Source organism: Rhopilema esculentum, chromosome 20, assembly GCF_057945365.1.
Source record: "Rhopilema esculentum isolate cy_ngs chromosome 20, ASM5794536v1, whole genome shotgun sequence".
Classification (NCBI taxonomy): Eukaryota; Metazoa; Cnidaria; class Scyphozoa; order Rhizostomeae; family Rhizostomatidae; genus Rhopilema; species Rhopilema esculentum.
Window position 1 is genome coordinate 4,881,361 of NC_142834.1, and position 20,282 is coordinate 4,901,642.

General features: G+C 35.4%; 1 protein-coding gene across 3 annotated transcripts in view; it reads right to left on the minus strand.

Annotated features, from left to right (window-relative positions):
- Positions 1-15,057: 15,057 nt before the first annotated feature.
- LOC135687524 (uncharacterized) overlaps positions 15,058-20,282 on the minus strand; it is a 53,313-nt gene continuing 48,088 nt past the window's right edge. For all 3 annotated transcript variants that reach the window (XM_065204098.2, XM_065204099.2, XM_065204100.2), the window contains 11 exons: positions 20,046-20,127; positions 19,731-19,780; positions 19,318-19,395; positions 18,965-19,038; positions 18,781-18,813; positions 18,366-18,415; positions 18,069-18,097; positions 17,379-17,758; positions 17,062-17,109; positions 16,696-16,730; positions 15,058-16,511 (listed from right to left, as the gene is read on the minus strand). In XM_065204098.2, the coding sequence (XP_065060170.2) occupies positions 16,154-16,511; positions 16,696-16,730; positions 17,062-17,109; positions 17,379-17,758; positions 18,069-18,097; positions 18,366-18,415; positions 18,781-18,813; positions 18,965-19,038; positions 19,318-19,395; positions 19,731-19,780; positions 20,046-20,127 (1,217 nt within the window). In that variant the 3' untranslated portion in view covers positions 15,058-16,153. The remainder of the gene's footprint in view (positions 16,512-16,695; positions 16,731-17,061; positions 17,110-17,378; positions 17,759-18,068; positions 18,098-18,365; positions 18,416-18,780; positions 18,814-18,964; positions 19,039-19,317; positions 19,396-19,730; positions 19,781-20,045; positions 20,128-20,282) is intronic.

Consider the following 20,282-nt stretch of genomic DNA (forward strand, 5'->3'; position numbering starts at 1 on the left):
CATAGCTCCCTACAGCAAGTTAGCAATAAAAATTGACAGACAATTGAAAAAAGAAAGCAAAGGATATTTAGAAAATTCTGAAACATAGCTCCCTTCAGCAACGATGCAAGAAAATTGATAGACAATAAAATAAAGAGAACGAAGGATTTTAGGAAAATTTTAAAGCATAGCTCCCTACAGCAACGAAACAATAGAAAATGACAGACAATGAAATAAAGAGAACGAAGAATTTTAGGAAATGTCTAAAGCATAGCTTCTTACAGCAACGAAGCAATAAAAAATGACAGGCAACGAAATAAAGAGAGCCAAGGATTTTTAGAAAAATCTAAAGGAAACCTCCTTATAGTAACGAAGCAATAACAAATAGACAGGCAATGAAATAAAGGGAACGAAGAATTTTATGAAAATTCTTAAGCAAAACTCAATACAGCAACGAAACAATAAAAAATTACAGGTGAAGAAATAAAGGGAACGAAGGTTTTTTGGGAAATTCCAAAGCAAAGCTCCTTACGGCAACTAAGTATTAAAAATAGAGAGGCAATGAAATTAAGAGAGCGAAGGATTTTAGGGCAATTTTGAAGAATAGCTTCCTACAGCAACTTAGCAATAAAAAATGACAGACAATGAAATAAAGAGAGTGAAGGATTTTAGGGAAATTGTGAAGCATAGCTACCTACAGCAATGAAGCAATAAAAATAGACAGGCAATGAAATAAAGAGAACGAAGGATTTTAGGGAGTTTCTGAAGCATAGCTCCCTACCTTAACGAAGCAAAAAAATTACAGGCAATGAAAAAAAGAGAACGAAGGATTTTAGGAAAATTCTAGACAATAGCTACCTACAGCAACAAAGCAATAGAAAATGAAAGGCAATGAAATAAAGAGGGCAAAGGATTTTAGGAAATGTCTAAAGCATAGCTCTTTAAAGCAAACTTAGCATTAAAAAAAGAAAGGCAATGAGTCAAAGAGAACGAAGGATTTTAGGGAACTTCTAAAACATAGCTCCCTACAGCAACGATGCAGTAAAAAATGACAGACAATGAAAGAAAGAGAACGAAGGATTTTATGAAAATTCTAAAGCATAGCTTCTTACAGCAACGATAAAATAATAAATGACAGGCAATGAAATAAAAAGAACGAAGGATTTTAAGGAAATTTCAAAGCAAAGATCCTTACAGCATTATAGCAATAAAAAATGACAGTCACTCAATTAAAGAGATCCATGGATTTTAAGGAAAATCTAAAACACAGCTCCCTACGGCAACGAAGCAATAAAAAATGACAGGCAATGAAATAAAGAGAACGAAGGATTTTAATGAAAATCTAAAGCATAGCTCCCTACAGCAACTTAGCAATAAAAACCGACAGACAATTAAATAAAGAGAGCGAAAGATTCTAGGGAAATTCTAAAACATAGCTCCCTACAGCAAGTTAGCGATAAAAAAAGGCAGTCAATGAAAAAAAGAGAGCGAAGGATTGTAGGGAAATTATAAAGCATAGCTCTCATCAGCAACGAAACAATAAAAAATGACAGGTAACGAAATAAAGAGAACGAAGGATTTTTTGGAAATTTCAAAGCAAAGATCCGTACAGCATTATAGCAATAAAAAATGACAGGCAATGAAATATAGAGAGAGAAGGATTTTAGGGAAGGTCACAAACAACGCTCCCTACAGCATCTTAGCAATAAAAATTGAAATGGCAATTAAATGAAGAAAGTGAAGGATTTTAAGAAAATTCAGAAGCATAGCTCCCTACAGCAATTTAGCAATAAAAAATGACAAGTAATGAAAATAAGAGAACCAAGGATTTTTGAGAAATTTCAAAGCCAAGCTCCCTACAGCAACTTAGCAAAAAAAATTCACAGGCAATGAAATAAAGAGAGTGAAGTATTTTAGGGAAATTCTGAAACATAGCTCCCCACAGCAACGAAACAATAAAAAATGACAGGTAACGAAATAAACAGAACAAAGGATTTTTGGGAAATTCCAAAGCAAAGATCCTTACAGCATTATAACAATAAAAAATGACAGTCTCTCGAATAAAGAGATCCATGGATTTTAAGGAAATTCTAAAGCATAGCTCCCTACAGCCACGAAGCAATAAAAAATGACAGGCAATGAAATAAAGAGAGTGAAGTATTTTAGGGAAATTCTGAAAAATAGATCTCTACAGCAAACTTAGCATGAAAAAATGACAGGCAATGAAAAAAAGAGAGTGAAGTGTTTTAGGGAAAATCTAAAACATAGCCCCCCACAGCAACTTACCAAAAAAATGACAGGCAATAAAAAAAGAGAGCCAAGGATTTTAGGAAAAGTCTAAAGCAAAGCTCCTTACAAAAACGAAGCAATAAAAAATGACAGGCAATGAAATAAAAAGAAAGAAGGATTTTAGGGAGATTCTGAAGCATAGCTCCCTACATTAAAGAAGCACCAAAAAATGACAGGCAATAAAAAAAGGGAGCCAAGGATTTTAGGAAAAGTCTAAAGCAAAGCTCCTTACAGCAACGAAACAATAAAAAATGACAGGCAATGAAATAAAAAGAACGAAGGATTTTAGGAAGATTGTGAAGCATAGCTCCCTACAGCAACGAAGCAATAAAAAATGACAGGCAATAAAATAAAGAGAGCCAAGGAATTTAGGAAAAGTCTAAAGCAAAGTTCCTTACACCAACGAAGCAATAGAAAATGACAGGCAATGAAATATAGAGAGAGAAGGATTTTAGGGAATGTCACAAACAAAGCTCCCTACAGCATCTTAGCAATAAAAATTGAAAGGGCAATTAACTGAAGAAAGTGAAGGATTTTAAGAAAATTCAGAAGCATAGCTCCCTACAGCAATTTAGCAATAAAAAATGACAAGTAATGAAAATAAGAGAACCAAGGATTTTTGAGAAATTTCAAAGCCAAGCTCCCTACAGCAACTTAGCAAAAAAAATTCACAGGCACTGAAATAAAGAGAGTGAAGTATTTTAGGGAAATTCTGAAACATAGCTCCCTACAGCAACGAAACAATAAAAAATGACAGGTAACGAAATAAAGAGAACGAAGGATTTTTGGGAAATTCCAAAGCAAAGATCCTTACAGCATTATAACAATAAAAAATGACAGTCACTCAAAAAAAGAGATCCATGGATTTTAAGGAAATTCTAAAGCATAGCTCCCTACAGCCACGAAGCAATAAAAAATGACAGGCAACGAAAAAAAGAGAGTGAAGTATTTTAGGGAAAATCTAAAACATAGCCCCCTACAGCAACTTACCAAAAAAATGACAGGCAATGAAATAAAGAGAGCCAAGGGTTTTAGGGAAATTCTAAAGCATAGCTCCCTACAGCAACTTAGCAAAAAAAAATCCAAAGGCAATGAAATAAAGAGAGCCATGGATTTTAGGAAAGGTCTAAAGCAAAGCTCCTTACAGCAACGAACCAATAAAAAATGACAGGCAATGAAATAAAGAGAACGAAGGTTATTAATGAAAATCTAAAGCATAGCTCCCTACAGCAACTTAGCAATAAAAAATGACAGGCAATGAAAAAAAGAGAGTGAAGTATTTTAGGGAAATTCTAAAACATAGCTCCCTACAGCAATTTAGCAATAAAAAATGACAGGCACTGAAAAAAAGAGAGTGAAGTATTTTTAGGAAATTCTAAAACATAGCTCCCTACAGCAACTTAGAAATAAAAAATGACAGGCACTGTAAAAAAGAGAGTGAAGTATTTTAAGGAAATTCTAAAACATAGCTCCCTACAGCAACTTAGCAATAAAAAATGACAGGCAATGAAAAAAAGAGAGTGAAGTATTTTAGGGAAATTCTAAACCATAGCTCCCTACAGCAACTTAGCAATAAAAAATGACAGGCACTGAAAAAAAGAGAGTGAAGTATTTTAAGGAAATTCTAAAACATAGCTCCCTACAGCAACTTAGCAATAAAAAATGACAGGCACTGAAAAAAAGAGAGTGAAGTATTTTAAGGATATTCTAAAACATAGCTCCCTACAGCAACTTAGCAATAAAAAATGACAGGCAATGAATAAAAGAGAGTGAAGTATTTTAAGGAAATTCTAAAACATAGCTCCCTACAGCAACTTAGCAATAAAAAATGACAGGCAATGAATAAAAGAGAGTGAAGTATTTTAAGGAAATTCTAAAACATAGCTCCCTACAGCAATTTAGCAATAAAAAATGACAGGCAATGAATAAAAGAGAGTGAAGTATTTTTAGGAAATTCTAAAACATAGCTCCCTACAGCAACTTAGCAATAAAAAATGACAGGCAATGAAAAAAAGAGAGTGAAGTATTTTAGGGAAATTCTAAACCATAGCTCCCTACAGCAACTTAGCAAAAAAAAATCCAAAGGCAATGAAATAAAGAGAGCCATGGATTTTAGGAAAGGTCTAAAGCAAAGCTCCTTACAGCAACGAACCAATAAAAAATGACAGGCAATGAAATAAAGAGAACGAAGGTTATTAATGAAAATCTAAAGCATAGCTCCCTACAGCAACTTAGCAATAAAAAATGACAGGCAATGAAAAAAAGAGAGTGAAGTATTTTAGGGAAATTCTAAAACATAGCTCCCTACAGCAATTTAGCAATAAAAAATGACAGGCACTGAAAAAAAGAGAGTGAAGTATTTTTAGGAAATTCTAAAACATAGCTCCCTACAGCAACTTAGAAATAAAAAATGACAGGCACTGTAAAAAAGAGAGTGAAGTATTTTAAGGAAATTCTAAAACATAGCTCCCTACAGCAACTTAGCAATAAAAAATGACAGGCAATGAAAAAAAGAGAGTGAAGTATTTTAGGGAAATTCTAAACCATAGCTCCCTACAGCAACTTAGCAATAAAAAATGACAGGCACTGAAAAAAAGAGAGTGAAGTATTTTAAGGAAATTCTAAAACATAGCTCCCTACAGCAACTTAGCAATAAAAAATGACAGGCACTGAAAAAAAGAGAGTGAAGTATTTTAAGGATATTCTAAAACATAGCTCCCTACAGCAACTTAGCAATAAAAAATGACAGGCAATGAATAAAAGAGAGTGAAGTATTTTAAGGAAATTCTAAAACATAGCTCCCTACAGCAACTTAGCAATAAAAAATGACAGGCAATGAATAAAAGAGAGTGAAGTATTTTAAGGAAATTCTAAAACATAGCTCCCTACAGCAATTTAGCAATAAAAAATGACAGGCAATGAATAAAAGAGAGTGAAGTATTTTTAGGAAATTCTAAAACATAGCTCCCTACAGCAACTTAGCAATAAAAAATGACAGGCAATGAAAAAAAGAGAGTGAAGTATTTTAGGGAAATTCTAAACCATAGCTCCCTACAGCAACTTAGCAATAAAAAATGACAGGCACTGAAAAAAAGAGAGTGAAGTATTTTAAGGAAATTCTAAAACATAGCTCCCTACAGCAACTTAGCAATAAAAAATGACAGGCACTGAAAAAAAGAGAGTGAAGTATTTTAAGGAAATTCTAAAACATAGCTCCCTACAGCAACTTAGCAATAAAAAATGACAGGCACTGGAAAAAAGAGAGCCAAGGATTTTAGGGAAATTCTAAAGCATAGCACCCTAATGACAGGCCATGAAATAAAGCGAGCAAAGGATTTAAGGGAGATTCTGAAGCATAGCTTCCTACAGCAACAAAGCAATAAAAATGGACAGGCAATGAAATAAAGAGAACGAAGGATTTTAGGAAAATTCTAAAGCATAGCTCCCTACAGGAACTTAGCAAAAAAATTGACAGGCAATGAAATAAAGAAAGCGAAGTATTTTATGCAAATTCCGAAGCACAGCTCCCTACAGCAAGTTAGCGATAAAAATTGACAGGTAAATGAATAAAGAGAGGAAAGGATTTTATGGAAATTGTGAAGCGTAGCTCCCTACAGCAACTTAGCAATTAAAATTGACAGACAATGAAATAATGAGAGCGATGGTTTTTAGGGAAATTCCAAAGAAAAGGTCCCTACAGCAACTTAGCAATAAAAATCGACAGAAAGCAAGTTCTAGGGAAATTCTAAAACATAGCTCCCTACAGCAACGAAGCAATAAAAAATGACAGGCAATGAAATAAAGAGAGCCAAGTATTTTAGGGAAATTCTAAAACAAAGCTCCCTATAGCATCTTAGCAGTAAAAATTGACAGGCAAGGAAATGAGAACACGAAGGCTTTTATAGTAATTCTAAAGCAAAGCTCCCCACAGCAACGTAGCAATAAATATTGTTAGGCAAAAACAAAGATGAAGGAAGGATTTTAGGGCAACTTTAACGTAAAGCTCTCTACAGGAAATTAGCAAGAAAACATGACACGTTGGTTTTTAGAGAAACTCATGAGCAAAACTAGTGATAGTAAGTGATAATCAAAAATAATTACGCAAGGAAAAAAATAAAGGCCTTTTTAGAGAAATTTCATAACAGAGCCACCAGCAGTAAGTTTGAAATAGAATTTTTTTGAGGAAGGAAACAAAATTACAGAAGGATTTTAGAGAAATTTTTTTACAAAGCTTACAACATTAAGAAACTTTTCATCAAAAGCAATGTAAATTAAGTCATGAACAGGATTTAATTCTCAAGGAAAATATTATTTTTGAATCATAATGGTAGTTCTAAAATAAAAATTTTCTGAAAAAATGTAATGTCTGCACTTCAGAATAAAATGTCTGCAGTTAAGAATAAATGCAGAACGATCCACGCTATTTAAGTTTGTGATTTTGGAATTTAAAGGAAAGGGAACCGACATACCTGCAAAAGTCATACAAGTTTTTATGAAGGTTTTAGTCCAGATCCCATTCATATCCAATTTCTAGTTGTTCAAAGCATCAACTGGATACAATGATGGAGCTTTGAAGAGGAATTTGTGAGCCCTAGGATTTTAAGAAAAAAAACATTGAAAGTAGTTGAAAAGATATTTCAATAGAGTTCACGAAAATGCAAGTTCCTTTAATTTTGTCCTAAAGAACAGATTCCTGAGCAAAAGCAAGACCTAAAGGACCGAAGAAACCAAACAAACTGTTTATGATTAAAAGAGATCTGGAGAACGTTATCGAGAAAGTCTGAAATCAAAAAGTCGTTTCAATCAAAGTATCGAAATCATAGATGGCTTTTTCATTGTTAACATTTTTTCAAAGTTCTAAAAAGCAACAATATTTTGTTTTCTGAACTGAATTGCCAAAAAATGACATTGATTCAAAAGAGCTAAGAGAGGAGGTTTTCATAACAAAGGGTAGTATCGTTGCTAAGAGGATATCTTCAAAATGCTTGGAAAAGTAGCATTAGTAGAGGTAATGTCATGGTAATTAAAAGCAACACATAATGTTTTGCATTGGACTTTAATCATTGGCATCACATTACAGCCTTAGTTTGGAAGAATTCGGAGGAAATTAAACAAGTCAGGATTTTGTCCTAAATTTTTCCCAAACTTTCAATATTTTAGTCATAGCCTTAAAATCCACAAACATTATGCAGCTGTGTCCTACATCATGCTACGTATGAAGCAGATCAGAAGTGAGGGAGCCAAAATAAGAAAGTCACACAGACACGCCCTTTATTAAAGGTTACACCCAAAAATGATGTAAAGAATTAGTTGCTACATTATCTGCAGACGGAAGGAAAGTTTTGTAATGCATTCATTCTGTGGGCTAATGCATAAATATTAATAACATTATCTTATGGGAAAAGAAATTTTATTATTGAAATTAAATTAATGGCAATCTCGGCCTAGATATAAAAAAAAAACTTTGTGGTTTTCTTTGGGGATGTCAGGGACTTTTATCCTGCCAAACTGAATGTGAAACTGCCAAAAATTATGACGATTTAATGAACATCAAACGATGAACTTCAAAACGTAGAAGGGACACGATGGACATTCATCGACTTTTTTCGGTCTAACGTAAGAGTTTACAAAGACTACGTTAAGGATTGAAACATCCCAGGAAATAATGTTACGAGAAGCATTGCTGTCTATTAATTGAAAAAGATCAACGAGAAACATAATTTGAAAGTAAGACTTTAATCAGAATTATTCAAAGATACGTTTAGTCAAAAGTAAAGGGGACAGGAACAAAAACCTTGTTTCAAAACGCAAAACAGACACGATGGAAAGTCGTTGACTTTTTCGGTCTAACAAAAGAGTTCACGCAGATTAGGTTAAGCATTTAAAAATCCCGGGAAATAATGGCATGACAAGCTTTGCTGTCTATTAATTGAGAGAGAATAACGAGAAACATAAACTTTATCAATTTAAATGTTAGATTTTAATCAGTATAATTAAAAAAGAGTTTAGCCAAAAGTGCAAAAGACAGGGACAAGAAGCTTGTTTCACAACGCAGAAGAGACATGATGGACAGTCATCGACTTTTCAATATAGGGTAAGATTTTTCTTCGATTAGATTGAAGATTGAAAAATCCAAGGAATTAATGGCATAACAAGCATTGCTGTCTATCAATGGAGAGACATCATCGAGAAACGTAAACGTTATTTACTTCAAAGTAAATGTTTAATCAGAATATTTTAAAGATAAATTTAGCCAAAAGTACAAGAGACAGGAACAAAAACCTTGTTTTAAAACGCAGAAGAGACACGACGGAAAGTCGTTGACTTTATCAATAAAGGGTAAGACCGTTCTTAAATTTGCTGTAGTATTAATCTTTTAGAATTCAAATTTAGAGTTGAATCAGAATACTTCCAAAATAAATTTAGCCAAAGGTATAAAGGGTAGAGTCAACAAACCTTCTTTCAGAACGTAGGAAGGACACGATGGTGAATCTTCGACTTTATCTATCAAGGGTAACAGTTTACTTAGATTAGATTATGGATGGAAACATCCAAGGAAAATATGGCAGAACAAGCAATGCTTTCTTTCAATGGAAGATTCCAACGAGAAACATAAACTTTTGAAAATTCAAACTTAGAGTCTTATACAAATAGTTCAAAGATAAAGTTAGCCTAAGATACAAAGGGCAGAGACTACAAAGTTTCTTTCAAAAGTAAAAGGGACACGATTATAAATCATCTTTTCTATCTATCTAAGGTAAGAATTTACTTAGATTCATGTTACTAGATGTAGAGTAAGTATGGATAGAGTTCAGGCTGCAGTGCAGGTGATTCAAAATTGATCTTAATCCCGTGCTTAGGAAAATGTCAATAAATTGTAAACGCAGCAGGCATTCGCTGTTCACCAAAAATCTTCTCATTACCAGAGGGAAAGGGTAGCTAAATATTGTTCTGATTGATTTTACCCTTGTTGATTGATTAGGCGAGGCTATATAGCCCCTTCACTATATCCCCTCTTAGATAAGGAGGAGGGCTTCTTTTTCTTTAGAACATATGATTTCAACTCTTGGAACGATACTGGTTATGACGATCATAGCAAATACTACTTTATCCGGCATTCCAATTCTCTATTTGGATTGACACAAAAGAAGTGACGTAGATTCACTATGGGACTGGAGTATGCAACCATTCCATTTTCCTTCCGGGTCTGGGTGTTCGTAGGGGGGGGGGGGGGGAGGTGTAGATCATGACCAATGATTCACAGATATTATAATAAGAAAAACAAAATAGAAAGTCAATCAGATCGACCTCGAAAAAATTTTGTTACAGTAGATTGAGGCGAGAAAATCTAAGCACTACATCGCAATTCAATGTAAAAGTATTTAAGGAATTTTAATTCTCCTGAATTACTGGGGTTTTGCATTCAATGTATAGGGTCAAATCAGGAGCGGATCCAGACTATAGCAACTGTAGCTCGAGCTATAGTCAAAATCTCCGTGTTTGATTTTCGGAATTCAAAGTTAAGTGTTAATTTTTCCTCTGCTATCAAGCCTCTCAACATTTGAAAGCAGCGGTATAGGTTATCAAATTATTAACAAACATGCATTGCTGGCGGCTCTTGCTAATGGGCATCTGGGGCCATGCACCCTCAAAAAGATTCAAAGGAAATCTATGATATTCATATTTAATTTTAAAGATAGTCTTACTGTGGTTAATTATATAAGTTTGTATCTCTTCTAGAAAAAGCTCCTTGCTATCCCGTCTCGTCCTTAGCCTCGCTTCTGGCCCGCTAGTGCCTTGAGCGATGATGTCATTTTACCGGCAAAGTTTTTTTTGCCCCTAGCCGACATGCGCACAAGCTAAGTTTTGACCTCGAGCATTGCAAAACGCCGTCTGTGATTGGCTCATTTGGATTCGGGGCAAGAAAAATTTTGCCCGTAAAATGACATCATCGCTAAACAACAACCACATCTATTTATGCTTTTTCTTCTGCGCTCCATGACGATCAACATCAAACCATGAATACAGTGAAAAATTTGCAAAGTCGACCTTTCTATCGATTATCGCAATATTGATGGTCTGCCCTCCCAACTGTGAAAGTCACGAGCCGCCACTGGTCATCACTATGCCTCTCCGGATTTGCTCTGGAAAAGGCATCGAAGACAATGAAACTCGTACTATAATTTTTGGCGCGAGCTATAGTGAAGCTATAGTCAGGTTTGAAAATGGGTTTTTAACCAATAGAATATGAGTATCCACGGTACATCTCCGCTCTCTGCCCCCTGTAAAGCAACAGTGGACTATAGCTCGTCTTCACATCCTGGGTCCCCTGTAATGTAGCTTCAAAGGCAAGAACCTACTAGGGAATCGACAGGGACGGCGGAACGACCAAGCGGCAAGAGGGGGGGGGGGGGGGCAGGCTTGAGTTAAAGGGCTTTTGAAAGATAATTCTCAGCTTCTACAAATTCATACGTGACTGCAATTTTATTATCTGTAGGTATCTTCAACATTGGCTAACTTTCGGCATAAGGAATTATTTTACATGTTTTGAGAAGTTCAGAATTTCATATGATCTCTCTGATTATTACAATTGGCCAGTTTCAAGGGAACTTTATTAAAACAACCCTTGCCCCTTTTGTCAAAGGGCAACAGGGGCGGTTGTACCCCCACACCCCCTTCTCTGGCGTCCCTGGAGATAGAAAAAGGATGTTCGAAGGAATATTTATGAATACGAAGCAACTATAAACACACATGGTTTATCATTTGCCCATATAATGGGCGTGTCCCACAAGCAAGGAGGGTGTGGTCCCGATCCCAAAAATTTGAGCTATAGTCACCAAAAATCCTGGATCCGTCCCTGGTCAAATGACGTTTCCACATATATTGCAATCAAAGCTTTAACCAAACGAATTCTAAGTTTGCTCTCTGAAAACAGGTTTTCTTTACAGCCGGCAGGTTTTTGATTTACTGCGTATTTATCGAAGTTGCAGAATACTTAAAATAAGAACCCTATCAAAATTATTCAACGAAGCTTATTCGCTTGACGTTAAGAAGAACAGTCTTGAAGATGTCGTATCTACTTTCTGATAAGGTAAGATAAAAGCAACACTTTGAAAGGAAATAAGAGAACATATTCGATTACCTCAATTGAACGCAATCAGCCTGCGTCCTCTACCTCTGCGTCAAGGCATCGAATGTCTTCTACTTGTCGAAGCTTTACGGTGCAATACAAAATCCAGTATCGAACAAAGTTGAGAAGTTTAGAGATTTAGTTGATTTATAGATCTAGCTGAAGTCACAATAGAGCACCATCAAGTAGGCCATCTTGGATTGTATAAACCTTCAAAAACACTGCCGAATTCATTGCAGAATGCCAGAGCGAACGATATTATCCTCAAGTTTCCATTAGCATCATCAAAACTTTGTTATGCATCATACTTAATATCTGGTTTATAATTCAGAATATTGATTATAAAGCAAATGGATTGCTTATTTATATTCTACGAAAACCTGGAATACTCAAGGGAGATTCAATTTGATTGAACCACAGGTAGTCCAAAGGGGAAACCAACAATTAAAAATATAAGCGGGAGAGGTGACTCTTGGGAGTTCACAGGCAATTGCTCCTCCGAGCTGGCAAGAGGTGCATCCAGCTAACAAATATTCTTTTGGAAGAAAGATAAACAATTGAAAGGAACAATTTCTGACTCATTACTTTCTCCAAACCATTTGCTTCCACCGATTATATCAGATTTGTGTTAAAAAAGCTTTAAACGCCAGTGACTTGTTGCGAATCAACTGTTACACCCTCTACAGGGAGGATCGAACAAGAAACGGGGGAGGGGTGACAGTCTACATAGATGACTCTTTAAAAAATTATCGTAAAAATGATTTTCCTGAGAAAGCTTTAGAGATGATAAGTACTTAGGTTGAGCCTAAGGGGGCAAGACCATTTTTGGTAGAAGCTTGTTATCGATCTCCGACGGAGCTTGTCGAAACATTTACGAAACTCGAAAAAAACATGAATTTTTGCGATCGTGAGAACAAAGAAATCATTATATTAGGCGACACAAATAGAGTACAGAAGTGTGACGTCATCAAAAATCTATTTTTAGAATTTCTTAAATTTGACCACATAATCTGAAAGAACGGCCTATGAAAGAAGAGGAAAATACCCCTCAACATGAAAAATTAGTTAAATATGTTCTAAATTGGGCGAGATATGGCCAATGAAGGATTTCAAGTTTGCTAACGGATTATTGTTATTCTGGCCTGGTTCATAAAGTTATGAACCAAGACCAAATTACAGATAGGCAGGGCATTCCTCTCAACCATCGACCGCATTGCCTAACCTTTGTTCTCTCGGCTGATTATGGAACTATATGGTATAACGAATAATTTAAGCCCTTACAACATTTTCAAAAATTCATCAAAGTCACATCACCGATGACGTCAAAAAAGATGTGTTTCCTCGACTCAACATCATTAAACTTCTTGAGTATACATCTGACTTCAATATAAACGCAAGATTCGGGATCGCCTGGAGGAAAGCTTTCTAATGATATATACAAATCAGTATTTTAATGATGTCAGCAATTTTCAACGATGACGTCACCACTTTCAAAATGGCCGTCGAAGAGTACATTTTAACGGAACAGTACATAGTGATACCACCTCTCCGTTTCGGAGCAATTACTACTGACCACAAGTGCAGTGAGGGTAGTAATACGGGTTTTGGTTATTGTTTTTTTATTTCAGAATTTGCAAAATTGTTCCATACATTTGTTTACGTTAGTAAGTAACTTCGGATTATTTCCCTGCAAGCTATCTTTTTTTGGCAAATCGTTTTTTGCAAATAGCGGCATTCCCAAAGGCTCTCTATATGCTCCTCATGTTTTCCACACCAAAGCATTTAAAAACTTTCCCTTGTAATTTGTCTTCAATTCGGTTATGTTTAATTTTAGTTTTAGTAGTTTTGCACTTTATTGTGTTTAACATACGATTTTAAACCGAATGAAGGTTTTGGATGAATCTCATTTTTGTTTTAATCCCATGGCTTAATAGCGATTTTAGAACGCTTTTTCGTCAGAGGGACAGAATGAAAACTGCTGTCGTTAAGCGTAAATCCACTATACTGATAGATGCCTACAAGCAACTGCGAAATAAGTCTAACATTTTCAACAAAAATCTCAAACAAGAATACTTTCCCAAGAAATTAGCTGCCTGTAAAGGTGACTTAAAACAGTCATGGAAAACAATAAACCTCCTATTGAATAAAGGATCTAAAACTACCAATTCCTTTAAAGTGAACGAACAGGAGGTCAATAACGATCATGACATCGCTAACTCGATGAACGATTATTTCTGCAGCGTGGGGAAGAATCTCAGTGACAAGATACCCGCCCAGCCTAATCCCCTTCTGCCTTATCAATACGATATAACAAATCCCTCGAATGAAAGAGAACCATTCAAATTCGTTGCAATCGATAAGAGGACCATCGAAAAGGCCTTAAATAATATCAATACATCACATGGGTCTGGTGTAGATAATATTGCCAGCTATTTCTTAAAAATAGCCTCTCCTATTGTTTCTGATTCACTCTGTGATATTTAGAGCCGCTCTTTATCTTCGGGTGTTTTCCTTGACAGCTTGAAAGTTGCTAGGGTAGCTCCCATATTTAAGGAGGGCCCTTCTGATGAAAAGTCAAATTACAGGCCAATATCTGTTCTACCAGCTTTTTCTAGATTATTTGAAAAACTTGTGTACGACCAATTATATCGATATCTGGACGTAAACTCGTATGCTTACAACAGTCCGGTTTTCGCTCTTTACACTCTGTTGTCACATGCCTTCTGAAGTGCACGAATGACTGGTACGTAAACATTGATAAAGGGAAATTTACAGGTATGATTTTCATTGACTTTAAGAAGGCCTTTGATACAGTTGATTATTGTATTCTTCTTGATAAGATGAAATTCTATGGTATCAGCGGCTTGGAACATGATTGGTTTCGATCGTATTTGAATAACAGGAAGCAGTTTTGCAAAGTAAATGGCGTCTCCTCTGACATTAAAGTTATTGATATCGAAGTGCCACAAGGGTCTTGCTTGGGACCACTTCTTTTTCTGCTCTATATAAATGATCTTCCCTTTGCATTAAAGAAGGCTCTGACAAACATGTATGCTGATGATACCATGATTTCATATTCCTCCAAAACTTTGGGTGAATCGCACACAGTGTTAAACGCTGAACTTATCGATATCGAAAAATAGCTTCAAGGTAATAAGCTATCCTCGAACGTCGTTAAAACACAGGCTATGATTGTTGGGCAAAATGTAAATAAAATGGCAGGGCAGCCTGCTTCGTTGCCAGTGTTTAACGATAGTCTATAGACAACAGCCTAACGTGGAGGTACCAAATAGAGAACATAAAAGGGAAAGTTTCTCGCGCGATCGGCCTATTTATTAGCAACTCTGATATAAATAGGGCCAAATTGCAAAACAGTAAACTTTATTAAATTTGAAATATAATAAGAAAAATCAGTAAAACTATTCATGTCGGGGTGTTGGGGGGAGGGGGGGTGTGGTGTCTATTGTCAAGAAAATGTCATGAATCCAATGATATAGGAATCAGTTTATCATGCATTGCATATCGATGATGAAAAGATGAAAAAATACCCCATAGTAATACCTTTTCCACCATTAATGAGAAAAGCTGCGTGATGGCACTTAACATTTCAGAGTAAAACGTGAACCAATAAAGAGAACACAGAAAGAAAAAGACGACACTTTTCTCTAAAAGTATGCCTCATAAAATCTCGACTAAACTACAAGTGTCTGAGCGCACAGTAGGGTGAGCGAACTTAATGAACGGGTTTGAAACAACATGAAACTTCTCTATAGCAACCGGGACAAGCTCCTCTGTTAAGAGGCTGAAAAGTATCACGTGGTGCAAAACAAATGGCCAAAGAAGAGAGGCTTGTTGGCTGACACCCGTCGAGCGTATAGAGTAGTTTCTTCTAGATTCTAATTGGTAACAGTTTAATCTAGACATATGTAATTAACCACTTACCAACCTTACAAACTTGATGACTGGTCTTTTTATAACATGGAGCTAATGCCATCATGCAAGTCTCGTGAATTTCGTTTAAACTGAGTTACGAAAAAGTCCTAAAGACAATTTTTATTTAAGACCTCACAGTTGCGCGATACAAGTACTTAGACAATGCAAATAAATTTACATTTTGTTATGGTAATCATAAAATCTAAAAAATTCAAATCAAACGAAAATATATCTCACAATAAAAAACATTATTTATCTATTCAGAGAGTATGTAATGAAACTATCAGGAATCTCCTGAATTTAAATACCCAAGCCAATCGAAAATTGTGCAAAAACAATAATTATCATATCACTTGCCTTGATTAAAATTGATGGGGGAATGGCCGTTGCCATTGAAAGTATTTCAGGCTGTTAGAGCCTTTTGGATCCAAACCAACCGCATGAACCCTTATGGCTCTCCCAATCAGTTAATGGGCCTACATCAACCCTGTCAAGTATCCTGAAGCACGCCCCACTCAAATAGTATTTGAAGTCCAGCTATCTTATGTAATATCAAACTATGTCTCGTTTGGTGCAGAGGTGACCAGAGACACCAAAGAACCAGAATGGATTCTTGGCTTATAGTTATGAAGCAACGGACATCTTTACCAATGACAAGAGATATTCCATTTCGACTCAGACACATTGTTTAAGCACGACATCAGATTGACAGAATCATATTTCCCAAAATTCAAATAGTTGTCTGAATGAGCCTTTAAAACCAAGCCTTAACAACTGAGTTTCCAAATACACCTTGCATTAAAATATTACCTCGTCTATATACTAGAAAAAAATGACATCCGTATCATCGCTATCGTCCCTGTTGTGGCTCAACCGTCCCGAATGTTCCTGCACAGGACCCTTATGGTTTTTATTATGCAGCGATGATAAAGAGTTACTTTTCGAAGACTTCCCCGAGAGTCCAACTTGCATTCGCTTTTGACGTTCTAAATACCTGACTTCGTTAAATTGTTTTGTTAGTTTCTCAACAGTTCGTTCCAGTTTGGTGGAAGACTCCTTTTGTCTACTAATTTGTCGTTCGTGTTCCTTTTGCTGTTGTACCAATTTCTCTTCGATCTCGTGCCGTTCAGATCGCAGTTTGTTGATTTCGACTCGAGATTCTTGCAGCTCAACTCTTATACTGCAAAGAAAAGGAAGGACCCTTAACACACAAAACCAGGCCGCTGTGGCACCCAAGGGGCTAAATTGATACCAGCTCAATAAATGACAACACTTTTTTGTTAAAAAGAAGCCATTTTCGGTGATGTTATAGCTGACAAAAAATGAACTCTTAGATTATAAATGCATAGCGTTACCCATCATACCTTGCGAGCTCTATGTCTTGTTTATTCGTGATGTCCTAAAGAAATTGAAAATAAGTTAGAAAGCAGAAAAACACAGAACTGGCCTAGTATGGTTGTAACATGCGATCGAGCAATATGGCAGAGATTCAGAGACACAAGAAAATTTATAAATGTTTTACTGCAAATATTTGTATTTTATAGAAATGTACAAATGATTCGTTGCTAAATTAAGTTAAATAAAAGGTATGAATTATACTGTGATACAATGTCAGAAAGTAATGAAAAATCGCAAGAAAAAAGATCCGGATTTTAATTCAGGTTAGAAAAGTATTAAAAAGTACAAACAAGTATTCAAAATAATAAAGAAATATAAAAAAATTCACTCACCATTAATGAGGTCAGGCAGTCTTTCAGCTGCGTAACTGCGAGTATTTTCTGCGAAAAATACAGTTTATGTTAATTGCAAGCTGCAACTAGGGAGGAGGAGAGGGGGGCTTGTCGAAAGGTCATACATGCAGTGAAATGGAACGTCAAGAAAGGTATTCAGAATGGTCCATCAACCCAAGCTATTTGAATTAAAATAGGGACATTGAAATTATTGTGGCAAACGAAAGAAAAGAATGCAAAGATGCCAAGCTGAGTGTTGAGTAACTAACTATCTTTTGAAGATCCCTCATAATTCTTCAATACTGGGCAATGCTCACCTGAGCTGTCGCACTCGAAACTGGAGCGAGGTTTGAATTCGAGGATGAGGCTGACGAGAGGTCCTCTGATGATTCATTCGGTTTACTTCGACCAATCACAGACATAATTCCTTGACTGGTTTTTCGAACTCGCTCTTTAGGGTCCTGCGAACCGATGTTATTCTCGAGTATCCCTAATGTCTTTCCCCCGAGTGATAATCTGTTCTCTTGTTTAAGTGAGCTTGCACGAGATACTTGGACGGGGGGCATCAAAGTCTTCGAATTTCTATCGAAGCCACCAAATGTTTCCGCGCGTTTAGGCCCAGATGAAGGTCCTTGCTGAGCTTGTGAATTTTGCAGGTGCATTTCACTGTCATACAGCATCGCTGTTAAAGAACTCGCTAAAACAAATAAGTGAGCATTTAGTTAAATAAATAACAGGCAACATAGAACTACTCAAATTTTGCATGAAATAGTGCCAGAAATATAAATTGCAAATTATAAACTTTCAACGAAAAATTTGACAGCTTTTTTTGGTCGAATATAAAGAAACTCAGAGTTAAGGTATATCTGTATGTTGAGGTTATAAAAACATTTTTAGAAATTGATATTTGACTTCCTAATATAAAAGCTAAACATAAACAGCCTGAGCCAGGATGTACAATTATCACACAAGCACACAAATATGAAACTTAATGAAGAATAGTCTACCTTCAGAAATCGCTTTTTCCAAGGTTTCCCTGGAATAAAATGGTGATAAAATTAAACACTAGAATACGAAGGGTCCATAAAGAAATCAACAAAAAAGTCTGACATATGAAGGTAGACCATATGAAGCAATAGGTTATTAGAATTAAATACCTTTCATTCTTATCAGATGATGTATAAAAAGAATGGTTCAAACAATCATTATAACAAATGAAATGGAATTCCATTGTATTTTCATAATTGAAATAATGTCTTCCATTGTATTTTCATAATTGAAACAATGCTAAATAGAGGATTCACCTTCCTTCTAGGACATCTGTGGCGGTAAGTTCGAGGTTCGATGTGGAGCTCTGTTAATAGAAGGGGACAAGAACGATCAGTCATATGGAACTTGAATTTACAAGAATGAAGAGAAGTCAGAAAGTGTAAAGCTACGCAAGTACAACATATTGATTGCAGAAAAAATAAGAAAGCTTTTAGTTTGTTATGATTGAGGACAGAGTGAGGTTGCACGGATGGAATAACAACCACTCATGACCTTTCATCTCATATTATGGAACGATCTATTTAATACTTGAAGAGATATTCAATTTTATTGGGAAATCTACTTTGGGAATTTTGGGAAATCATATTTTGGGATTTCGTATTTTGGGAGATTTTGGAAAGGATATCAAGGAAGTAAAGGTTGAGAAGAGCATACAAGTTGATAACATACCTTTGAAGAAGATCCCATTTTCTCAATCAGTTCCTGTACAAAGAGGAAATTAATTGTTTAGATATCTTTTTGAGTTTTCAGTTAACGTTTAGAGTCATTTGAATTTGGAAATAATTTATATATTCCTTACACACCATCATTTAAATAGAGAGAATGGTGAAAACAAATTTACAAAGCAACTTACCCTCATTTCCACAACCAACTTGTTTTTGTCAGCGATAAGATTCACGAATTGGTAGTCAACAACTTGAAGTGATTCTGAAGATTAAAAATGTTTATAAAAAATTAAAAGGCTTAAAAGACATATGCATCTAAAAAGGACAACAAAGCAAAACTGGACCTAAAATAATTTTCTCATCGGCTAAGGTTCTAGAGAGGACAACAAGAATCCACAACACCAACAACAAAAGCCACCCAACCCACTCAAAGACTTTATACTCTTAATGATACACGTACGACTTAATACAGTTTGATACACGCTGTAATCAACATTGCAGTGGGTAATTAAAATGGATTGAAAACAAATGTAAAACTAACCCATTATTTCTTTCAGCCGTACAAGCCGATGTTCTTCCTCTTTGCGTAATTCCTCCTCTAAATCTGACTGATTTTCCTCTGAAGAAAATAAGCAAAGAGTTCGGTGAATTTCAGTTAAAATTTGCTAGAGCAAAACAGGCAGATATGCACGTCCATTTAAAAGGAATATAAAAATAAAGTCAAGTAAGTGTAGTATAAGATGACAAAATGCTTCACATATACATGCACATAAGGATGATGACATAATGAATATTTAGGTCTAAACATTTAAAGTTACATATTTTGCTTCATGTTAAGCCGATATATTGATGCATGTATCAACACAGTGTAAGTTGACTTAATTATAATCAATTACAAACCAAGTCTAACCAATACATTTTCATTAAATAAATATAATTTTAAGTGATGCCCACCTTCTTCATCCGGTCTGTTTTTTATCGAAGCGCTAATTTCTTGCATCCACCTAAGACAAGGTAAAGGTCACTTTCAATGCTTTTGTAATTATCAAAAAAACTAATTCTCGCATTAAATACACTCACTGGTATAATTATAATCTGAAACAAAATCCATTCAAAGGTACACTAATTTGAATGAGAAAACTCTTTTTCCAAATTCAACACTTTATCTGAGAGGAACGTAAAAGGCTGGTAGAAATAAAAAATTGTCCAAGGGACATCAGAAAGACTCAAGAAAGAATAATTTAAATTGTTTTTGCAATAAATACTTACTGCTTTTTGCTTTTGATTGATGGGCAAACCATTTCGTACATTTCTGGGCCTTCATTATCGAAAAGAAACAGCGCCTTCATATCTGCAGCAAAGAAAAACAATTTATCAAACAAACTTTTAAAAATTCATCACAAATGCGAGCAACTAGAGAAAATGAGTGTTGAAGAAAAACCGATCTAAGGAAATGATCAGAAGGATATCAAGTGTTGGGAAAAATTAAAAGTATTGTAAGACGTT